At 41.3% G+C, this 22,663-nt stretch overlaps 1 protein-coding gene across 5 annotated transcripts; it reads left to right on the top strand.

The window, feature by feature from the left end:
• Nucleotides 1-55: 55 nt before the first annotated feature.
• urb2 (URB2 ribosome biogenesis homolog) lies at nucleotides 56-20,741 on the top strand. Of its 5 annotated transcripts, none has more exons than XM_034678674.1 (12): nucleotides 56-167; nucleotides 1,652-1,797; nucleotides 2,177-2,353; nucleotides 2,479-3,611; nucleotides 3,744-3,882; nucleotides 4,954-7,390; nucleotides 8,645-8,805; nucleotides 9,049-9,159; nucleotides 10,500-10,742; nucleotides 12,501-12,597; nucleotides 15,453-15,586; nucleotides 20,025-20,741. In XM_034678674.1, exons 2-12 carry the CDS (start codon nucleotides 1,672-1,674, stop codon nucleotides 20,220-20,222), a joined length of 4,956 nt encoding a protein of 1,651 aa, XP_034534565.1. In that variant the 5' UTR covers nucleotides 56-167; nucleotides 1,652-1,671; the 3' UTR covers nucleotides 20,223-20,741. The 5 variants fall into 5 exon arrangements, with proteins under 5 accessions (XP_034534565.1, XP_034534579.1, XP_034534550.1 ...); XM_034678688.1 differs by having other exon boundaries at nucleotides 81-167; nucleotides 1,655-1,797; XM_034678659.1 differs by having other exon boundaries at nucleotides 160-319.
• The last annotated feature ends 1,922 nt before the right edge of the window (nucleotides 20,742-22,663 follow it).

Genomic DNA, 22,663 nt, shown 5'->3' on the forward strand with positions numbered 1-22,663 from the left:
TAATTTTGTGATTTTAATCATCATTCGTGCTGCTGGGAGGTGGATAAATGGATTATTTGGAACTGATCGTTCAAATCGACTCTCGATTGCTTCTGCCTGGCCGGCAGGGTGAAAGTTGAAAGTTCGCCCTCATCTGAAAACAGCAGACACGTGCAGGTTGAAAAGTGGTGAGTCTTATAAACACAATCATCCCTGGTCAATGTTGCAGTTCGTAAATATTCAGTTTTTTAGGTTCAGTTATGGTTTGTTGTCGTGCAGTGGAGAAGCTGTCCCGGACCTGGTTTGCTTTAATTCTAGCATGCATATGCTAACATGCTAGGTAGCTGTTGCATCAAAATGTGTTTAAAAAATGGAACAGTGATTTAAAATGTGTTGGTGTGGGGCAGACTTGAACAGTTTTTAAAATTTCAAATTCATTCAAAATCTTATTCTGACGATTATTTACAGAATACCCCAGTACATGTTGAGATCACTCCTCGAGGTCTGTCAATATCTTGAGGGAAATAAATATAACATAATCTGGTGTCGGGGCATTAGGTTAGTCATATCCTTTAACTAAATGCATGACAACCTGCGATGTGTAATATCTGTTGTGGGCAGTGGTGGACAAAGTGCACGTCTTCATTACTTAAGTCAAGGTATAGATACTCCTGGTTAAATATTACTCCAAAACAAGTGAAAGTTGCTCTGTCAGATTATTACTTGAGTTAAAGTACTGAAGTACTTCCTTTTAAAAATACTTAAGTATTCAAAGTACTTCTTTAAAAATCTTAAAACGTTGTATTTTCACAAAGCATGATGGCAGTCAAGAATACATAGGAGTACATTCTGTTACATTATGTTTATTTAGAAACCACTACTTGAAATCTCTAAAAACTATACCACAGAATAAAAACAGAAACTAAGTTATTTCAAGCACAGACAACTTAGTTTGAAATGTTCATCTGGAATGAAACAAATGTTACGTAGCTCAACACACTTTCTCAGGTTGGACTGTTAATTTTTGTATGTTTGAAACAGGGAGAACATTTAGAACTATATGTATCATTCTTCATTTCAAAAACCTCTAACACGGGCTGAAGATATGGACATGGGTGCTCAGGTGGAGAATTATAGCCATGATTACCACCTCTAAATGAACTGCCTGATCTGAGTGAAATCTGCTCCACTTCAACCATGGAGATGCACAATATACAGTAGCGACTAAACCACTGAGACAAACAGAACTACACAAACACATTTTACTGTCTTAGGGATCAGATTTCAGAAAAGAGAAGGAAATTCATGAGCTGACTTCAGAGCAAAAGTAGTGAGTATCTAGAGCACTGATAGAAATGTAGTGGAGTAAAAAGTACAACAATTGTCTTCTAAATGTAGTCGACTAAAAGTAATATGTTCCCCGAAAAATAATACTCAAGTAAAGTACAGATACCCAAAAAATGTACTTAAGTACAATACTCAAGTAAATTTACTTACTTTGTTACTGTCCACCACTGGTTTTAATGCATTTACTGAAAAGCTCTTTCACCCTGGTGTCCCATCACCTATGTGGTTTGTCAGTGTTAAATAAACTGAAAAGCATTACTTTATTATTCATGTCATGTTCCCTTGTTGTGGTATGGACTCATCCACGCTGTGTCTTGCTGTGCAGCAGTAACACCAGCTTCAGCGATGGCTGCCATCTACTCGGGTATCCATCTGAAACTGAAGAGTCCTCAGACTCCATGGGAGGATAAGTTAAAGCTTGCACGTTTTGCCTGGATCTCTACTCAGTGCCTTCTGCCCAACAAGGAACAGGTAACAGCTGGTGACATGTCACAAGATATCTGTGTCTCTATGGAATAATGATATTATTTTGATTGATCAATGTGGGGACATGGTTCTGGTGTGGGGATTGGGGAACAATGAGTTGTTGTGGACAGCCTGTTAAGGAGATGTTCCTTCTTTTGGAGTGAATAAGTTTAATTTTATTTCATGAATCAATAAGGTATTATCTATGATGATAACCAATTTTATTTAATTTAGTTTATTGTTATTTTTTGTTATGGTATGTACATATATTCTTTCAGTTTTTCCTCCTACATGTTTTTCATTTTTTATTATAAAGATTGTCTCACTGGGAAATAGTTGTTCATTCATTCTATCACGCATTTGTTTTGTCTCTTTTCCACTGTAGGTGCTGTTGGACTGGTGCACACATGCTCTGACAGGCTGGTACAATAAGAAGGTTGAGTTTCCTGAGAAAGTTCTGGAGGGACTGTGGTGTTACCTCGATGATCTGCTTCACAGCCGCAAGCTCCACTCTCTTCTCAAGCAGGGCAAGGCTATCAGCCTGAGGCTCAACATGGCACAGGTGAGCTGCTAGTTATATAGACGTTATTTTAATGCAGCAAAACTGATTGGTAATGTTATTTTTTTTTGATTGTCCTTTTTTTTAGTTTTTTTTTACTAAAAGGTATTTTATCTGTCTTCCCAAAGTTGCTGCTTGACCGTCTCCAGGAGTGTACATGTGTTGTCTCCAAGTCACCAGTGTGTGTCTCCACCATACTGAGTGTGTGTCAGGGCCTTCTCTCTGCTCCGGCACTCTCATCTGTTTTCACCACAAAGTATGAACTCATGGTCGACCTTTTGGCTAAGTTCTGCTTTTTGGCCTGTCGTGAGCTACAGCAGCCATCGTCCACTGAACCTTTAAAGGCTGAGTCTGTCACATGTCAGGATGAGGAGATGGCTGAGGGTCTGGGCAGTTCCCAGATTGAGCTGATCACAGAAACCCCTTCAGATCAGAAACAGTTACAATGTACTACCAAGCCAATAGAGAACCTCCGCTCTGCTAATCTATTTGAGGTGTTGCTTCAGGTCTTATCTTGTTATTTGTCAGTTCAGCGACAACAAGCCAATCCTAACAGAGTATTCACCATGGTAACCAACCAGCTGATGCAGCCATTAGTCCTGCTCAGACACCTGCTGACCTCAGGGGAGTTTTCAGCCTCTCACACACATCTGGGTCTCCGCCAGCAGCTGAGTAGAGATCTCCGTATGAAGATAGACTCCATCCTTCTTTTGGCTCTCTTCCCCTCTGAACACCTTACCTCCTACAAGGAGGAGCTCTTCCCATCCAAAGAGGATTCAGGGAAACGTGGCCCCGGAGGAGCAAAAGGCCCTCTGAGGCCAGTCAGTGCATTACTGCCCAAACTGAGCAGTCAGGGCTACTGTGAGTTTTCTTTACACTACTCAGTGAAGTCAAACACTCTGCCTCTGCTCTTTAAATTCTTCCTGGAGAGCTATGGAAAAGGAAGAGGAGACAGTCAGGAAGCGCAGAATATGCTGTGTTTCTATTTCCTCACAAAGCTGGTCCCTGTCTTGGGTGTAGATCTAAATGGACAGTTGCTGTCACCTTCTAAAGCCAAGCAGCCGGAGCAGAAATCCCTCCCAGCCTCACCCTGTTCCCCAGAGAGCTGGAGTCTGGCTCTGCTGGCTGTGGAGTCCCTGCTGAGCCAGGCTCTCTCTGTGGATATTTACAATGTAGCAGCAGACAGAATCCGACATGGAGAGGTCCAGCTGAACTTTTACAGAGCCCTGTGTCAAACGCTCTTCAACCAGGCCCAGCCGCGGTAAAGAAAATGACTCTTCTTCAAATCTTTGAAATACCTTTATCATTCAGAGTAACTGAAGTCAGAGCTTTCTTTTTTCCTGCAATGTTTTGCTCCCACAGTGATTTATGTTTCTCTTGTCTTTGCTTTCAGCATCCCAGCATGGTACCGCTGTTTAAAGGTGCTATTGAGTCTCAACCATCTGATTCTGGAGCCAGACCTGGACCAGCTGTTATCCTCAGCCTGGGTTAACTCCGAATGCATGGAAGCACGAGTGCAACGAGCCAGACAGGTATCAGTTTACTCCTGACTTACTTTAATGTTGTTGGTTAGGTGTGTTATCTGACCAGAAAGTCCTTTCAGATTTATATCTAAAGTTTTTCCATGAGATAAAACATTTGATGTAGAATCTCATGCACATTAGTCCAGGGAGCGAACAAGGGCAAGGTTTTTTTCCTACTCAGTGTAAACCATAAACTTGGTGATAAAACAGCCTAGTGGCACAAAGTTGAAAACTGTTTGAGGTGTGGGTTACATACGAAAGAGGGGACTCTACTAAGCACCCCATAATGGGATTTTTAAAGGGATAGTTCCGTTTTTTTTAAGTGGGGTTGTTTGAGGTACTTGTCAATAGTAAGTGTATCAGTTACAGGCGACGCTAGTCAGCTCAGCCCCTTTGTTGAGAAAACCTCCGGAGAACCAGAACCAAAGCTTGACTATCAACCGTTGCAGACTTGGCCCACTCTACCACTTAATTTAACTAATTTTAACAAACTTCAACCAAAATACTATTTTGAGTGTAAGTGGACGCCCTGTTTGTAAATTTGTCAGTGCTTTACTTTGCCTGTCAGAAAGCCGAATCATTTTTAAAGTATTTTCAGACACGGCTTATTCATGTTCCTCCGCCTGCAGCACATTGATCAGCTAATTTGGTCCATGATGTACACTGTTAGAATCACAATTAATTTTTTTTGGGTTGTATTTTTGTCTCTTTCAAAGCTTTTCAAAGAGCCAAACAGCTGATCAGTGCACACAGGCAGAAGTCACGCATGTGCTCCGTCAGAGAATAGTGCAGAAACAAATGGGCTTTCTGACGGCAAGGATTCAAAGATTCAAGGTTTTTTTTTTTAAAAGTAAAGCACTGACAAATTTCAAAACAGAGTGTACACTAACACTGAGAATAGTGCTTTGGTTGTTGAGTTTGTTAAATTTAGTTAAACTAAGTGGTAGAGTCAGCATCCCCTCTTACACATTTACTATTGACAAGTACCTCATACAACCCCACCTTAAAAAAACACCTGAACTGTCCCTTTAATGTGTAAGAGATTCTTTTTGACAATCAAAATGTGTATTTCCCCAACAGCTCCTGGTGTGCAGCCTCCTTGAGACTTACACCAAGCTCCGTCAGCTGCCTCGCCTCTTCTCCGAGCTCCTCTCTGTGATCCATCAGCCCGCCCTGGACGCCCTCCGCCCTACCCTGTTGTCTGAGGGCATCTCTGCCTCCCTCAGGACTTGTCTTCTGGACACTCCCCCTTCACAGAGCCTCGAGATCTGCTCATTGGTGTTGGAGAGCATCAGGAGATATATTCTGCCTGACCTGGAGAAGGAGGACAGTGAAGCAGAGAAGATGGAGGTGGATGGGGGATGTGAGGGTCAGAAGATGAACCAGGAAAAGGAGGATGCATCTCTGAAGCTGATCTCGCTCAGCCAGCTGCTTCATGTCATCATGTTTAGTCTGAAGACTCTCGATAACACCTCCCCTCTTCCTGTTGTGAAGAAGAGTCAGGGGCTGATGGAGGAGATGCAACAGAATGTGAATGAGCTGCTACATCTTTTGTCAAAAGAGAAAAAGGGTACAAAAACAAACTTAAATGTAGTTCAGAAGACCCCAAAGAAAGGCAAAAAGAACCAAAGAGAGTCTGAGAAGGTTGCAGAGTCTAAAATAGTGGCATCGTGGGAACAGAAGACCCAGGAGGCTGCTCTCCTCCTCAGATACACCTGGGTGGAAGTGGACACACTTTTCTCTATCTACTGTAGCAAATATAAAACCCTTGACTCAGCTCAAACACTGGCTCCAGGTGAGAATGAAGCCCTAGATTCAGCCTTGAAACCAACAGAGAGTCTTCTATCTGGGGTGATTTCTCCTGCACGTCTTGAATCATCCTGCAGTCCCACGAGCCGTCTGCTCTTCAAACTCCTCACTTTGCAACAGATGAAAAGAGTTCTCCTAGATCTCTCCTTGCTGTCTGAACCCAGAACTGCTGCTCTGCTAAACAAAGCTGCTCAGTTTATTTTAGCTAAATCCGAGTTGGAGGCGGGTCAGAGTGGAGAGCAGGTGTGGGATGGGCAGATAGGGGGTCTGAACGCATGCTCCTACCCTGCTGCACACTGGTACTTTGTCACGTCTAACTTGCCTGTGATAGCTCCCTATCTGGATACAGAAGACGTGGGCTGCATGGCGGATGTGCTTGTCAGTTCTCTCCTCAGCAGAGAGACAGATGGAAGGAAGGACCCACGGCCCGGCTGTCTGGCCTTCTCCCTCATTTCTTCTCAGCTTCTCGAGAGCACTGTTATCACCGAGTTGCCTTCACTGTTCTCTGCCACGGTCACATCCCTCATGCAGAGGATTATTGGAGTTCTCAAGGCAGGACATGTACCCAAGGTTAGTCTGGTGTTCTTGAAGTCAAAGGAGAAAGGAAGTCTGTCCATGCTTGTGAAAAAAGAAGCTTTGGTTGAGGATATTTTGGCTAACTCAGAGTCCGGAGAGATGCTTGTTTTGCTGACTGACACACAAAGGGATGAGCTGGTAAACATGCTCCAGATCTTAACTAGACTAAACCCAGATGGGATGAACTCTGAGGATCTCTCCTCTGTGTTCTTCCTCCTCCTCTTCATGCTCACCTCCACCTCAAAGCAGGCGGATCAGAATGCTGTGGACCCTCTTGAACCTGGAGATGCTCTTTTTCTAGTCAAACTGCTGAGCCTTATGACTTGCCTCCTTGAGGGCAGAAATTTCGAAAGCATTTTGAAACTAATCCATGGTGGCACTCTGCTGCAAGCCGCTGTGTCCTCTCTTCTTTGGCAGAGCAACAACGGAAGATTTAGAACCACAAGCAGCTCTGATTGGTTGGAGTTTATTAAAGCAGTGCAGAGCTTTGTGAGAAGCTTGGTCCAGTTGATTATCACAAGAAACAGCAGCGTCCGACTCAACCTGGATCAGTTTGCCTCCTATCTTACACAAATTTCAAGCAAGCAAACAGCTGCTGAGTCAGGTAAACCAGATCCAGCATCTGTATTGTCTGTCCATCTCCAGCTGGCCTTGCTCACCTCCTTCTCCCAAGTGATGACTTCTAACCTGGGCAGGAGTAAACCAATGGATCAAACTTTGACTCAGATGCTAACAAGAATGACCACAGTACTGGGACCAGCCGTTGAGTCTGTGTTGAAACCTCAGACCGTCAGTCAGTCGGCCTCCCAGCCGGTCAGCGCCCTCGGTCAGGCTTTCATAGTTGATGTAGTGACCATCATGCTGCAGAGTGAGCTTTCTGCACTTTCAGTGGAGGGAGAGGAGCAGCCCACCATAAGTCACATGTGTCTCTATCGGAGCTTCTGCCAGCAGATCCTCAAAGAGATAAGTTCTGCTCACAGGCCCATGGACTTCCTGGTTTCCTCTCTCCATTTCCTGTCGGCTTTCTACACAGCAGCGAAGACGACCGTGGTGGAGGGAGAGGAGGAGAGAAAAAAGGAGTTGGATGAGCTGTACATGCAAATGCTGCAGACTATTTACAAGCTGTTAACAGGTAATGGACTAACATGTCAGTTCCCATCTCTGCTATCAGTCAATGTGTGCAAAATGTAGATAACAAATGAAAGAAGATGAGTTTCTAAGATGGCTTTCTTTATTCCACTCCAGCTGTGCGGAAATGAGAAGTGTGCTTAAATAGTCGAGAAATATTAGAAATTATGTGTCACAATCAAGCGGCAACCTCCGGTCTAAAAATATGAGTCCATTGCAGAAGTGTTAAAAGCTGCAGTTCATCGAGGATCCACTTGAGGCTGGCTCCAGAAGTACCGGAAGTCACATACACATGAATGGGAAAAGGCCGATCTTTACAGCAGAAATAAACATGTTTACAGCCTGGTACAAAAGATGAGTGTAGTTTGGATAGCTCATTTCTGGATGTGCTCTCACTGTGAGGGGAGTGATTTTTTTTTTCTAACGCAGCAATTTCAAAGATATTGAGATCACGAGTCTTCCAATGAGAGGCACAGCTGCCTGTGGGAACACTTTAGCTGTTGGCTAGGAGGCTCAAAGCCCGCCTCTTTACGTCACAATTGCTCGACAGCAGCAATATGGCTGCCGCCGATGATTGGCCTCAAACAGCACTTCAGAAACAGATGGGTGACGTCACGGACACTACGTCCATAGTTTATACAGTCTATGGTCACAATAGAACAGCACTTATTTGATGATTAAACCTATGAAAATGGCTCCAGTTTCAAAAATTTAAATGTGTTTATGATAATTCTGCCCCTCTCATCTGTAGATGGGGCGTACAAAACAACAGAAACATCTCTCAGCATATTTTTTCAGAAGCTCTGCAAACTACAACCACAGTTATAAGCATGTAGTTAAATTATTACCCATTTAAAATAATCAACCATTCATGTAGAATGTAACATTTGTTTTATGGGAATAGAGTTGGGACCTAAAATGATCATCTTTGCGATTGTTTCATTTTCTCAATCCATTAAAATTGGTCTATAGTCTGAGTTTCTTATCACCCCAAACTGTTTCCATTTTACTGTCATAAAGGAAGAAAGAAGGAACCATTTAGGGAAATCAGTTATTTAGGTCAATTGCTTTATTTTTCAATAGTTGAGAACTAGCCAATTGAATACACCTGTTCAGAGCTGCATAATTAAAAGGTTCAAAGGTGTTTGATGCAAATATGTATCAAGAAAATAACATTCATACCATTAAAAGTATTTGATTAATTGCAGTTTATGCGATTATGATGGTGAATGTAACATTAATTTCCTTTTACTTTTAGCATCTTGGCTGTCCTCAGATGATGTTTGTGAGCTGGAGCCCACTGTACAGGAGCTGCTGCGCCACCTGGTGGAGAAGAGCACCACAGGCCAGCTGAACCTGCTTCTGCTGCTGATCAGAGAGGGACTGGACATCAGCAAGCTGAGGGCAGGAAACTACAGGGTGAGGCCCACAGAATTCCTCAGAACATGTAGCCGTTTGTCGTTACACATGCAGATATCCCAGAGAAACTGTTGCATTTTTTAACATTTCCTATTCTGGATATTATTTACGCTTCATTTGATAAGCCCCTCGACTTAAAGAGATTTTCCTTTTCCCTCAGTGAATCATATCTGCCATGGTATTATACTGTATGTTTTCTTGATGACTTGTTCTCACTTTGTCTTCTCCTCTGCTGTTTTCCAGGAGGTTTTATCTGCAGTCATCATCACTAAGCTGCTGTCCTGTTGTCTGTTACCGGAGCCCTGTTCTAAAGCGCTGTGGCTCGTTACCCCACAGATTATATCTGCTATGGTGGTGAGAAAAAAATGCACTCACACTCTCGCAGACACGCACACTTATTGCCTGTCAAGTCATATTTACGGAGCACATGAGAAAATCAGCTTCAGAAAACAACACATATATAAATATTGGATTTATTAGTTTGTCTCCAACAGTTTTGTCATTTTTTGTAAACTATGCCAGACTTTATACATTTCGATTGTTGATATTAATGTTAAAATGGATCAAATCACATTTTTAGAGAGCAATCATTTCTCTGCACAACTGGCAGGTGGAGCCAACTTCCAATCTGAAATACATTGTGTTCATGATATGTACCCAAATGCCTTTTTGACACGTATTAACATATCTTGTTTGAATGTAGAGTGAGATCATCCACCATACATGCTTTAGGTAGGAGTATACCAGATGGAAGTACTCCTTAGTGACACTAACATAGTTTTCACTACATCCTTATAGTCTCCCTAATAAAAAAAATGCACGTGTAGGTAAAGGGGAAATTGTAAAGGGAGACCTCTCAGTATCACTCACACAGAAATATTAGGACAAGCTAAGAGCAGAACCACGCTGAGTGTATTATTCAGTCTGCTCTTAAGCCCCACATCAGTAATAATCTAAGTGACAGTTTGCTGGACGTACATGTGACAGCTGTCTCGAGTGACTCAGCGTCCAAAACGACAATCACAGTCTGTTGATTTCCGTTGGAGTGCCTGTTCATTGTAATTTCCTCTTTAAGTCAATGTGTTTTCCATCAGGGCTGCTGGGTGGAGCAGACAGACAACATGGCAATCTGCTGAACCATACTATGCACGCACACGCGCACACACGCACACACGCACACACACACACACACACACACACACACACACACACACACACACACACACACACACACACATACGCGCGCACACACGCACACACGCACACACACACACACACACACACACACACACACACACACACACACACACTGTACTTAAATATGCTCTCCATGCTGTTTGTCCCTGTTACCCACTCTCACTGTGTCCATATGTCTGTCATCTGTCTGAGTTGTTTTTTTCTGTATTTCTTCCAGCTTTTTCTCTTTAGATGGTGTTAGAGGAAGAAGCCCTAAATCATCTAAATTTAACGCCTGTTAAATATTCATATTTTAAAACCAGTTGAGCATTTGTAAAGTATTTTCTTTACAACGTGAACATGAAGCATGAACAGCATATTTTCAGTAGTGTGGAGCTGGGAAAATTAAAAAATAGCTTTGTCAACAAAGAATTTCACTGCTCTGTTTTCATGCTGCAGGCTCATTATATCACTCTCATAGTTGTGTTCTCACATGTTTTACCTTCTCTTCGTTTCAGTTCTTGGTGAGATTCTCCAGTCAGGACATTTCTGTCACCCTCCCCTTCACTGTTCCTACGGTGACATCGATGACATCACTGCTGCGTCAGGGCGAGGGGCGCATAACAAACCCTCACCACGTAATCCTGGTCCTCGGGGCTCTTCAGTCTGTTCCCCTAGACCACTTGACCCCACTCGTCTACCAGTCAGTGTTCCTGGCTGTTCATGAGGCGCTGTTTGCCATCATCCAGTGTCATCCTCAGGTATGGAGCGGGAGGAGGAGATTTCATAAATACAGATTCAGAGATAAGCTTTAAAAAACGTGATTACTGTTAGGTGCAACAGGATCTTTTATGCAAACAAAGGAGAAATGTTGTAATGTGTTCCAGTAAAGGCAATGCTTTTTGTTGTAAAGATGCAAATATTGTATTATTTCATACATTGTATGGATCACTGTTTGCATTTTGCTCAAGGTAGTTGAGATTTGACACAAAGATTTATTAGAAAGGAGTGATTCATGTGACTTTTTGCAGGCAGACATTTTTACATAAAGAGTGCTCACCCATGTAATGTACATTAATGTCTGCAGAATGATGAATATTACCTATATTATCGTTTTTGTGTTGGTTTTTTGACTCTTTTATGTCCCCCATTCACTGAGTCCAAACTACACAGCTGTGCAATGGTTAAAGCTGCAAGCTTGAATCCATGATTTTCAAGAATGTGTCATATTTGCCTTGATCCTTGCCTGTGAACCCACAGGATGCCCCTGAGGACAGTTTCACTCACTTTGAATGAAAGGATATTGCAGCTCAAAGAGTCCCACTGCAGCTGCATAAAGACCTCATAGCATCCCATTTATCTTCTTTTCCTTAGAGAGCCTGCTGTTCGCCCAAAGTGTCACAAAGTACAAAATCATTTTCCAGACAGTTTTCTAGAAAACTGTGGAACAGGAGTCCGCATTTCAGCCCAGACGAGGCCTTTTTGTTTAGTTTAGCTGTGTGATGTGATAATTTTTCAGTTTTGTCACCCTCCTTCTGATTTATTGTTTTCATTATTTTTTTTGTCATAAAGGGACAAAAAGTGTGACTGAATCAGGGCAGCTGCATTGAGTTAAACAGGGCAAGACCCAGCTAACTGATATCAGATGTTTGTGAGGACAAAACAGAGCTGTAAAGAAGACTGGCTGAGAGGGGGGAGGAAAGGCGGAGGTAAAACTAATAGAAGAACAGAGGAAGGGAGAGACATTTATAGAGGAAGAAGGAGAATTGATAAAGACGCCACAGAGGAAGCAGTTGACAGAGAATAAAAGCCTTTGATGTGATTTGCATGTGATGAGGGAAAGTTTTTGGAAAGAATGGAAAGAGCTGAAGTAAGGAGGTGTGATGGGGCAGAGAAGAAGGAGGTGGAGAAGGAGCTGGCAGGCGGCGTCAGTTGGCATGGTGCGAATTTAAGCCGCTGGAAACCATTACTGAGCCCCAACCAGAGCTAGTGACATCACCTCCCCTCCGTTCTCTCCTGTCTCGCTGCACTCTCTTGGTCCTGTGGGCCTTGAAAAGAGAGCAGAGAGAGACTACAGACAGAAATGCTAACTAGCTGTAGTTGGGATCCAAGTTTTACCTCAGGCAGTTTTTGGACAGTAAGTTTACGAGCTGCTCTGCTATGACTCAAGTAGTGAAAATGATGTGATAGATTGATATTGCAGGACTGATTTTTCCCACTTAAAAAGGTTTCTTTGCTCACCTTCTAATATCCTAAGACTTTTCAGGTTCCCTTCCCGTGCTTATTAACTACGATACACAAAATAATTGGACTCACTCTATAACGGCACCCCATGTGCACAATCACAGTCAGTTGAAAAGTTTTTCTACACCACTGCAGTTGTGAGGCAATCTACAGCCTGTAAAAACTCTATGAATATGTTAGAAATGATACGACATAGGTAAGATGTCTTCTCTGACAATTCTGACAAATGTAGACTCTACAAATATTTCATGACCGTACTCTTGTTGTGTGTCCAGGTGATGTTGACCGCAGCTCCATCGTTTTTAAACATCTTCCATCGCCTGCTGGCATCCATCATGCAGGAGGGTCGACAGAGAGGAGACAGTGACACAGGTAATACAGACAAACTCAGAAGACAACAAGACACATTATTATTTATTTATCCACCTTTTATTTTTACCAGGAGTATACCTGCTGAAGTACAAAAAACTACTTTCTAAAGGAGTCCTGGCCAAGACGGTAGCATTAAAAGTTTCACACAAAGAGCAAGACTAACAGCAGACATACACAAGTAACCGTGACATCAGTCAACTCATTTTCAGCCTTTAGCAGCTAAAAATCTGCACACACTGATCAGATGATCCTTCATCCTGGTTTTAATATCCTCCAGACTAATGAAATAATCCAGTCTTAGGTGACTTTGTAGCTTGGACCATGATGAGGGAGTGAAAACACTAAAAGCATTTTTACCAAAGAGAGAACAAATCTGAGGAATGACATACAGAGGAAGGCAGATCATGTAGAATGGCTTTATAAAGAAAGATATACCAGCGCTCCATTCTTCTGTTATGCAATCAACGCAGACCTACTTTTTCATGCAAGACTCAGTGATGTGTGCAAAAACCTAGACCAGAGACAAATCGCAATGCAGCATGGTACACTGAGTCCAATATTTTCAGAGAGGCTGAGGTGGCATTCATATAAAGAATATCACCATAGTGGAGTACAGATAAAAAGGTTGCTTGGATGATTTTTTTCCCAGCTACAACACAAGAAACCCAATTTCACCCTCAGTTGTATTTCTTTAGATTCTCTATCTGTTGATTAAAAGACAGATTTTCTTCAAGGAGAAAACTCTACATGTATTTGTATGATCATGTGACACATTCAATCACTCCATTGTTCAAAATACAAATCTTCAAAGTAAAGAAACATTAACAACTTAATTGACACAAAATATCACTTTAAAGATTATTTATTTTTACAACTAAAAACAAAGCCCCCTGATTTCACAGTTAGTAGCACCTTCTGACAGACTCTTATCATCCTCCTTGTGGTATACATTTACATAAACTGGGCACTTTGAGAATATTTGTTGACATTTCTGTCCTCATGCAGCTCTCCTTCTCTGAGCTCTGCTGAGAGGGCGGCTGTGGCTCAGTGGGTAGAGTCGGTCGTCTATCAATTGGAAGGTTGGCGATTCGATCCCAGCTCCGGCAGTCACATGCTGAAGTGTCCTTAAACAAGACACTGAACCCCGAATTGCTCCCGCTGTTGTTCAGCGGTGTTTGACTGTGTACAAATGAGATCAGCTGATGCCAATGTTTCCTTACATTAGCAGCCTATACCATTAGTGAGTGAATGGGTATGAATGAAGTGGCAACCTCCGGTCCCAAACTATGAAGCCCATGCAGAAGTGTTATAAGCTGCAATTCATCGAGAATCCGCTTGAGGCTGGCTGCAGAAACACCGGAATCCACATAGACACCAATTCAAAAAAGATGATCTTTGCTGCATTAATAAACATGTTTACAGCCTGGTTCAAAAAATGGCTTGGCTACAGTAGCTAATTTCTCTATCGGCACACACACTGTATGGGGGGTGATTTTCTTTCTAACGTGACAGTTCAGAAGATATTAAGATTACGAGTTTTTGCCCAAATAAGGACATGACTGACGTGACTCCCGGACGGGAACACATAGCTGTTGGCTAGGAGGCTCAAACTCCTCCCCTTTACGTCACACTCTGCCTGGTTGAGTTTCACATTTCCAATATGGCTGCCGCCGTCGATTGGCTTCGAAACAGCGTTCAGGAACAGAAAGGTGACTTCACGGATACTACGTCCATGCTTTATACATTCTATGGTATGAATGTGTGAATCTGACACGCAGTGCGTAAAAGCGCTTTGAGTGGTCAGAATAACTAGAACTATATAAGTACAAGTCCAACTTTAAAAATAAATGAGGCTGATCTCACAACTTTAAACACTGTTGCTATTATCACTATCTGTTAAGCTATTTATACTTTAGGTTTAAGTTACTTTGTATCAATCAGCAACTTTGAGATGCTCTCACCAGCTCTGCTGTCATTGCCAGGATTGCAGTACAGGATGTTGCTCCACTCTTCCCTATCAGAGGTGTTTGGGTTCCAGTAGCTCCTCAGGCTGCTCTCACATCAGTGGCTTCTACCTGTCATTATTTCCCGACTCTCAAGACCAGCCTGAGATGGAAAAAAAAAAGTTTCTGCCACGGTCACGTCTTTTGCTATTCAGAATAGATTACGGTTGTAATTGGGTTTTGACCAATCAGAATCAAGTATATAACACAGCCGGGTAATAACAATAAATTAGTAACAGCTACAAATGTAGCATTAAAGTATAAACTGGAACTGTATAAATTAAGTTAGATTAAGCTGAATGTACGTTAAATACTGGGTTGAATTTAGAACAGGAAATTAGTATTTCTACACTTTTTCTTTTATAAATAGCTGCTGGATCTGGTAGTGACTCACACATACTCTTTAGCAGTTGATTATATCCACAAACAGCCCTTCAGATAAAAAGAAATGTTAAGACGAAACATTCACAGCCACTTTGCAGTGTAAACTGTAGAGATCTGTGTCGAAATCTCATCTTAGTCAACTTAGAGGAAGTGGTTTAGAAGCTAGTGAATCTACTCTTTTAGTCAAAGTATCTGCAGTTCCTCTTTTTTCTTTATGTGCACCATTTTTTCTGCTCCTCTAAGAGCCTCATTTGTTCATTAAACAAAGAATTCATGGCTTAAAAGTGCAATCAAAGTAATTGAAAAAAGCTGCAACAAGTGTGCCTAAGAACAAAAAGTGTCCTACAGGAAGGGAGCCAAAATCCCAAGAACTGGATTCAATGCTCTCTGTATCCTCTGTGTATGTTGAAGTGACATCAAGATGAACTTAACCTCAAAGTAAATGAACATAAATCTGTTTTTTTCCAGGACCAGACAGCGCCGTGTATCTGCAGTGCTCCAGATTGATAGAGAGGATGTACTCTCACATCACTGCCATGTCTGAGAGCTTCACCACACTGTCAGCCTTCATGGTGGCTCAGTACGTCACAGAGCTGCAGAAGGTACACACACACACACACACACACACACACGCACGCACGCACGCACGCACGCACGCACGCACGCACACACACACACACACACACACACACACACACACACACACTAACACACACATGTATGACGATCTCAGCTGATCCTTTGATCCAGACGAGTTTGTCGTTGAGCTGACGTGATTCAGCCGAGCAGAGTGATGGGATGACGCTCAGAAGAAGCAGAGGGGGGATGGGGGAGTGTTGCTATTGGCCGGATGGTGGATGTTCACAGATCTGGGCGAGCAGGTTCAGGATTACTGTAACTCTGCTTGGAGGGAACATCCAGCCTGAAGCTTCATCCAGTACGCTGTGAGTCACGTCTGGCTGGTGAATGCGGCTCCTCTCTGCTACCAGACTGTATTTATCTTGGCGCCAACCTGACTCAGCAGTTTCCAGCAGAGTCGCACGTTGAAAGAGAAAGACAGACAGGCAGACGGAGAGACAGAAGCAGTGAGAAAAAGGTGTCTGTGATTGTTAGGAGCTCCCTGCAATTCATCCAATAAACCTGAAATTGGATTTAAATTTGGATTTAATGGGTCTTTTCAGAGAGGGACCTCTTTGTAATTCAGAGGTCATTTAGCCGTCTCTTTGTCAGGGGGGTTTCTAATGAGCTGTACATGAACTTTCTTTGCAGCATACAGGTGTTAAGAAAAAGGACAGATTTAATGTTGGTTTAGACTGTGAATTTGCACACTTTTTATACATGACATGCTGACATTGTGAAAGGACAATCTTATTAAAGAGTCCCCTCAGCTTCAGCATATCTCTTTTGTAACTTTTTCACTCATGATATGTAAAGAAAAGGGCTCAAAATTGATACAAAATAGAGATAATGTGTCCTGAACAAGTGGCAAGCTCCAGTCTAAAAATATGAGTCCAATGCGGAAGTGTTAAAAGCTGCAGTTCATGGAGGATCCGCTTGAGGCTGGCTCTGGAAGTACTGGAAGTCACTGCACATGAATGGGAAAAAGACGATCTTTACAGCAGAAATAAACATGTTTACAGCCTGGTTCAAAAGTTGAGTGTAGTCTGGATAGCTGATTTCTTGATGTGCTCTCACTGTGAGGGGGGGGGGGATTTTTTTCTAACGCGGCAATTTCAAAGATATTGACATTACTAATCTTCCAATGAGAGGCACAGCTGCCTGTGGGAACACTGCAGCTGTTGGCTAGGAGGCTCAAACTCCACCTCTTTATGTCACACTGGCTCGAAAGAAGCAATATGGCTGCCGCCGATGATTGGCCTCAAAACAGCTCTTCAGGAACAGATGGGTGACGTCATGGATACTACGTCCATATTTTATACAGTCTATGGTACTGAAGCAGAAATTTGAAGTTGACTTTTTGGGTCGCAAAACTTTGTGAACATCCCTTTGAAGCCCCTGAAAAACTAAACAAATGTGCATAACTGTACAGAGTTAGAATGAATAGACTTTCACTTTCAAATAATCTTTCCTTTATTACCTCGATCAGACAAGTCAACTTTTGGTCTGATAAATAGCAGAAAGTAGATTTCATTTTCATTTCATTTGTATAGCATATTGTTTGCAAATGTAAAATCAATGTTGCTTTACAGAGAGACCTAACATTCATCCCCCATAAAAAGGAACCAGTGGAAAGGAAAACCTCATGTTTGATGGGGAGAAACCTCGAACAGAACCACAGCACTGGTGAACAGTCACCTGCTCTGACTGCATGGGCTGAGAAAGTGAGAGAGGGAGATGTAGAAAGAGAGAGATGTATATGAACACATACTGACAGACACGCACAAGCAATAACAACACTTTATTATACAGACTGATGGTTTCAATGCCATTAGTATTATTAAAAGCACGTTTATATTAACGGTAACAATGACAGTCATGATAACTAACCATGATTGATAATATTTGGAGTAGTTGGAGCAAAGAAGGTCCATGTTGGCAGGCATTTCTCAACATCGACCCAGAAGGGCTGAGATGATAAGGGAGCTTAAAAACTCCTGGGCAGAAATATAGTTAGTTACATTTTTAATGGGACATGAATGCACCCTACTTACAGTAGCTCTCACGCAGAACTACAGCAAGGTTACCCTCTTCCTCAAATTCATACCAAGCAGCAACCATCTGTGTTGATAATGAAGTTCCATGAGAACCCAGGCGGAGCTGGCTCCGATACTGTAAATGATCATTTTTAGTGCAGAATTAAACATGCTAAAAACAGTTGTTTTTATTGTATTAAGACTAAAACATATTTGGGGGTGTCGCTGATTTGACTGACAGTGTTGTCTGTTTGCCGGGTGGGAAGGCTGTGGCCTCAACTCCATCTCTCTTTAGTTTGAGTCAGCATTTCCGATATGGGGATGTCCGTTTTGGGGCTTTATAACACCTCCTCAGATCTGTGGTTCATACAGAGTGCACTAACTGCCAAAAGTATAAGAGGAAAGCAGGATATTAAGACTGCTTGAAAGCTTAAACAGATCTCAGATCAGGAGGTAGTTTGTTGCAAAGCGTTCTTAATTAAGTTTTTACATGAGGTACATGATGGTACCATTTAGGAGCAAAGAAGTTTTTTTCATTAAAAAAAGCAAAGATCAGGGCATTTTTTTCTTTAATGCACTGTCCTGAATATCAGAGTAAAATGTGATCAATCAAATAGTTAAGAATGGTGTCTGATCACTTTATTTTGTTACAGTTTTTTAGTATGTGTGGTACATTGCGTGTAGTAGCACTTCAAACAGACTGCTATGAACTTTCCTTTGAAATGCAACTTTGTGCAAACAGGCTTATTTAGTATTAGTAATGACATGTCACAGGTTCATCGTAGCAAACAGACAAGACAGGAGAATAATCCTTTAATAAGCTAGACTCAATGTTGTGTACTTGGGAGAATACTTCTAAGAGTTAATGTGTTTATCTATAACCAAAGGCTGTCTAAACTTATTATGTTATCCAAAATGCAAGTTTGTTTTGTGCCAGAGTCTGTAGAGTACTGACAATTTCTATAACAACATCATATGCTAATGACTGAGTTCCTCAACTGTAAGCTATGAAAAGTGCCGCTCCACAGCACATCTTATTAATGATTTGTTTGCAGAAAATCCATGAAAGGCTGTTCCCTCTTTAATGTGAAGCCTGTAATCAGAGGGTGGAAGTTTAATCTCATCATTACAGTTGTGGTCACACTCTCACCCTCTCTGTAGTGATGTGTGTGTGTGTACGGTCAGAGGACTCTGGTTCGACTAACTGTACAGAAGGTCATGGCGTGTAGTGCTTGTGTAGCTGTAGGGCATAATGTGACCAGGACAAATAACCAAACAGTATTGAATAGGCTTTTCATGCACGGTTCACCGAGCTCATAAGATACTGTTTATCTATCCGGGTTGTGTGTGCTTGCATGTGAATGGTGATGAATTAAGTGTGTGTTTACCTTTCCAGTGACAGTATGAAGGCACACAGAGTGACTTAAGCTGTATGGATCTGGGTTACCTGACAAAATCCTGTATTGAGCTTCATAACTTGAAACAGTTGTTATATTTTCATTGATCAACTTTAGCATACCAATAAAATCCAGGCTTTTGGTGGAGGTACTTCATACAAGCCAGCTTTCTTTCATCACCTAATTCAGCTCGTAACAGTTACATAAGCAAACATTTTCTCATGACGCATGATGTTGTCTGTCTGTTAATGCCGCTCAAATCAAAAGTGTCTAGTAAATGACTAATTAACTATTCAGGCACATAAATTAGAGCCTGATATTTTCCCCCCAGGTAGTTTGTAGATATACAGTCTTGTGTTGCCTTTAATTAACTGGGAGAGAGTAACACTTTCTTGTTTTTTAGCAGATTATGAAACAGTCTGAAATGAATATTAATGCTTTTTTATGACCTACAAAAGGAAGAAGTGAGAAGACTTACAACTTCTTTATTTTTTTTAACATTGATGCCCAAAACAGCTGCTGCAAGATAGGTGTCAGACAAAGTGATAAACAGCACGCTGCTGAACCAGACTTTTTTTCCTTACATCTACAGCAGAGATTCTCCATGAGGGATACATTTGACTGTTAAAAGAAGACAAGATTACATTTTTTTTTATTAAGGAACACTACTTACACATGTATCGGACAAAATGAGAAAGAGAAAAGAGGTACCACTTTGTCCACAGAGGGTGCCAAATCAACTTAAACTAATAGTTCCTTACTGAGGCTTTAAAGTGCATGAGGCATATGAGGAAAAAGATATGTGAAACAGTAAGAATTAAACCTGATTGATGGAGGATTTAAAACAGTGGGAAAAATGTATGACTTTGAATAGTGTTTGACCTCTAATTCTTCTGCCTGTGTTTGATATATTTCAAGTTCTTGTCATGTTTCTGTTATCGCAGCTTTCTTCTCTTTCCTCATAACCTTGTTCTTATTTATCTCTCCAGGTTACTCTGCGGCCTGACATCAAACAGCATCTGACAGAGGGGATCTATCGGATACTGGACCTGTGCATGGAGCAGGATATCAAGTTTCTGACTACCGGACTGCAGATGGGAGTGAGGGAGGTGTTCAATGAGCTGTACAGCAGTTACACGCACTACCACAAAGCTCAGAGGCAGGGAGAGGACAAGTACACCGTTTGAACTGCTACGACGAGCACTGTCCACCTTCACCATAGTTTTCAATTGAAATGGACATTTTGCTATGAAAAGACTGTTTAAATGTGATTTCTTATCTGGATATTGGAGACTTGAGGTCACACAGCAACAAACTGCCACTTCATCATTTTGAGTTTAATAAATCAAGCTGTAAATAGTTCAAAGGATGAAGACAATGTTGGCTTGAATAGGATTTGAACTAGGATTATAGGTAGTAAAAACTAAGTGGCCATGCTTGATAAGCATATATAAATTGTATTTACAGTAACTCTTTGATATTTGTTGTCTGTAAATATAAAACTGTCTTCAGCTGAATGACTGTGGTCACACCCTTCAGGATAGACATTCAGCTCCTGGCTGACTGGAGCTGTTTGTCAGGAGGCAAAAAGACTTCAGGGACCTAAGGATGAAGTGTCAGCGCCTCATTTGATTTAAAGAATGTGCTTCACAAATTGCTAAAGAAATATGGATATTTTGTATGTGTGAAATATATTTTGATTTTTACATTGCAGTGTATTGTTTCTTTCATTTAGTGCAGCGTTATTGTTCCTCTTTATTATTTTTCAGCAAAAAAATACAGAGCTTAAGGCCTATCCTTATTAAGATCTGAAACAGGACACAAGTAAATTAGAAAAGTCTGTCATGGAGATGTAACTGTACAGTACATGAAGTGAAGCATGAATAAGGTGTACTGAAACAGAACGGCTTATTTCACGTCCTAAAAAAATCGACAGATTGGCAAAACAAAAGACGGTTGTTATATCTCTAATTAAAGGGCATTGATTTGTAGAAAAGCCATAACACCTCTGTGGCTGTTTAGCGCCTGAGTCACTGCAACAGAGCAGTAAAAGTCTGCACTAAGTCCTGATTTACATGCTTAGTTAAATAGAAAAGAACACAAACCTTTAGATCCAGTTCTGTTATTTAAAGAGAACACATGAAGGTCTACCTTTTCGTGAGCGTCTGTTAAAGCTATCATAAGGGATTTTTTTTCCTGACGCCCCTGTACTCAGGTGTCTTTATGTTTTAGTTAAAGTAAACTGACAGCTGTTTCATTTTACCTTCATCAATGGACGGAGCTGTTAACTGGAAAGCCTTCAGTCGCTGACAGCTCTGAGTTTTCATTCTTTAGACTGATCATTCAAACTGACATTGTTTGTAAACATTAGTATAAAACAGTCATGAAACGCCAGTGAGTCCTTTAAGAATCCACAGAGATTTCACTGCTGCGTTCAGTGAAATAAATAATGATGCAGGGCTTTGATGTACTGTAGGCATGAAAGATGAAAGTCTACATTTAACACTTTTATTTAATGTTTCAGAGCAGAGACTCAAAGCGTTATGTAAATATGTTAAAATAGAAAAAATGGGACTCAAGCATCTTTTAATTAAGTAAATTCTTCACAAATGCAATGTTTCTTAGCAGTTCGTGGCTTTTATGTCTTTCTCCAGCGATACAATATCAGAGCATAGAAAGGTTGGACACTTGTGTTTTTTCTCACTCCTCTGGCTCCACTCTAGCCCTTTTCAAATCAGTACCAATAAAGAGGACTTAAGTGTACCTTCCACTGTACTTATCTAAATTCAGCAGAAAATAGTGGATCATTTCAAGAGCTAGCCAAAGAGTTTGAAAACAGCAGCACACTTATCCTGGTCTGTGTGAAACAAATCAAAGAGTTGTCTGAAATAATGAATGTTTTTAGAGCAGAAAAACTATTTATCTTAAGATGAATAATAAAAAAAAAGTGAATCCCTCGAGTGTATGGGGAAAACATCTGACTTGAGTGAAGCGCCTTGTTTGTTTCTAATCATCTGAAAGAGGTGTTAAACTGCTGATTTGTGTCTCTGTTGGAGGTCTGTGTTGTATGAGCCACGTTGGTCCTGCCAGCAGAGTAGCAGCATGTAGCGTCAAACAGTCATGACAGCTTGAAAAAATGCATGCTCGTTGGCAGCAGTTCTTCCAGTTCAGCAACTTTTACCCACCCCTCCCTGCTCAGCTGTGGTTGAAAATCCTGTACGTTGAATGCATTGGCTCGTGTCTCACTGACACGTCATCACAAGTTTGTAAAACCAAGTGATTTGAATTGATTCATTATTTAAAACGGGACCTGGCAAGCTTCCTACAATTTCACAATCCCCTCTCCCCCAGAAGTTTTATCTTAGCTGAACTTGAATTTTAAATTGTCCTCTCTTTTAATGAATAACATACGTGCGTATTTCATATTTATGTAGTGATAACAGTCCAACACAAGTTCAACTTAACTTGCAAAAGGAAGAGTAGAGAGGTAATAAAGCCTCAATTGGAAGGATATTTTAGGTCCAAGACTCTGTTGTTCAGACTTTACATCAATGTAGATCTTGATTTAATCATATCTTTTTATCTGATTATTCAGAAATGAACAAAACTAAACTTTCACAGCTGGAAT

Source organism: Notolabrus celidotus, chromosome 3 (assembly GCF_009762535.1).
Source record: "Notolabrus celidotus isolate fNotCel1 chromosome 3, fNotCel1.pri, whole genome shotgun sequence".
In the NCBI taxonomy this organism is placed as follows: domain Eukaryota; kingdom Metazoa; phylum Chordata; class Actinopteri; order Labriformes; family Labridae; genus Notolabrus; species Notolabrus celidotus.

Bases quoted from the DNA above. Each gene is read 5' to 3' on its own strand.
- urb2 (XM_034678659.1), top strand. The intron at 9,160-10,499 runs GTGAGAAAAAAA...TCTTCGTTTCAG, and splicing joins AGATTATATCTGCTATGGTG to TTCTTGGTGAGATTCTCCAG. The intron at 12,598-15,452 runs GTAATACAGACA...GTTTTTTTCCAG, and splicing joins GAGAGGAGACAGTGACACAG to GACCAGACAGCGCCGTGTAT.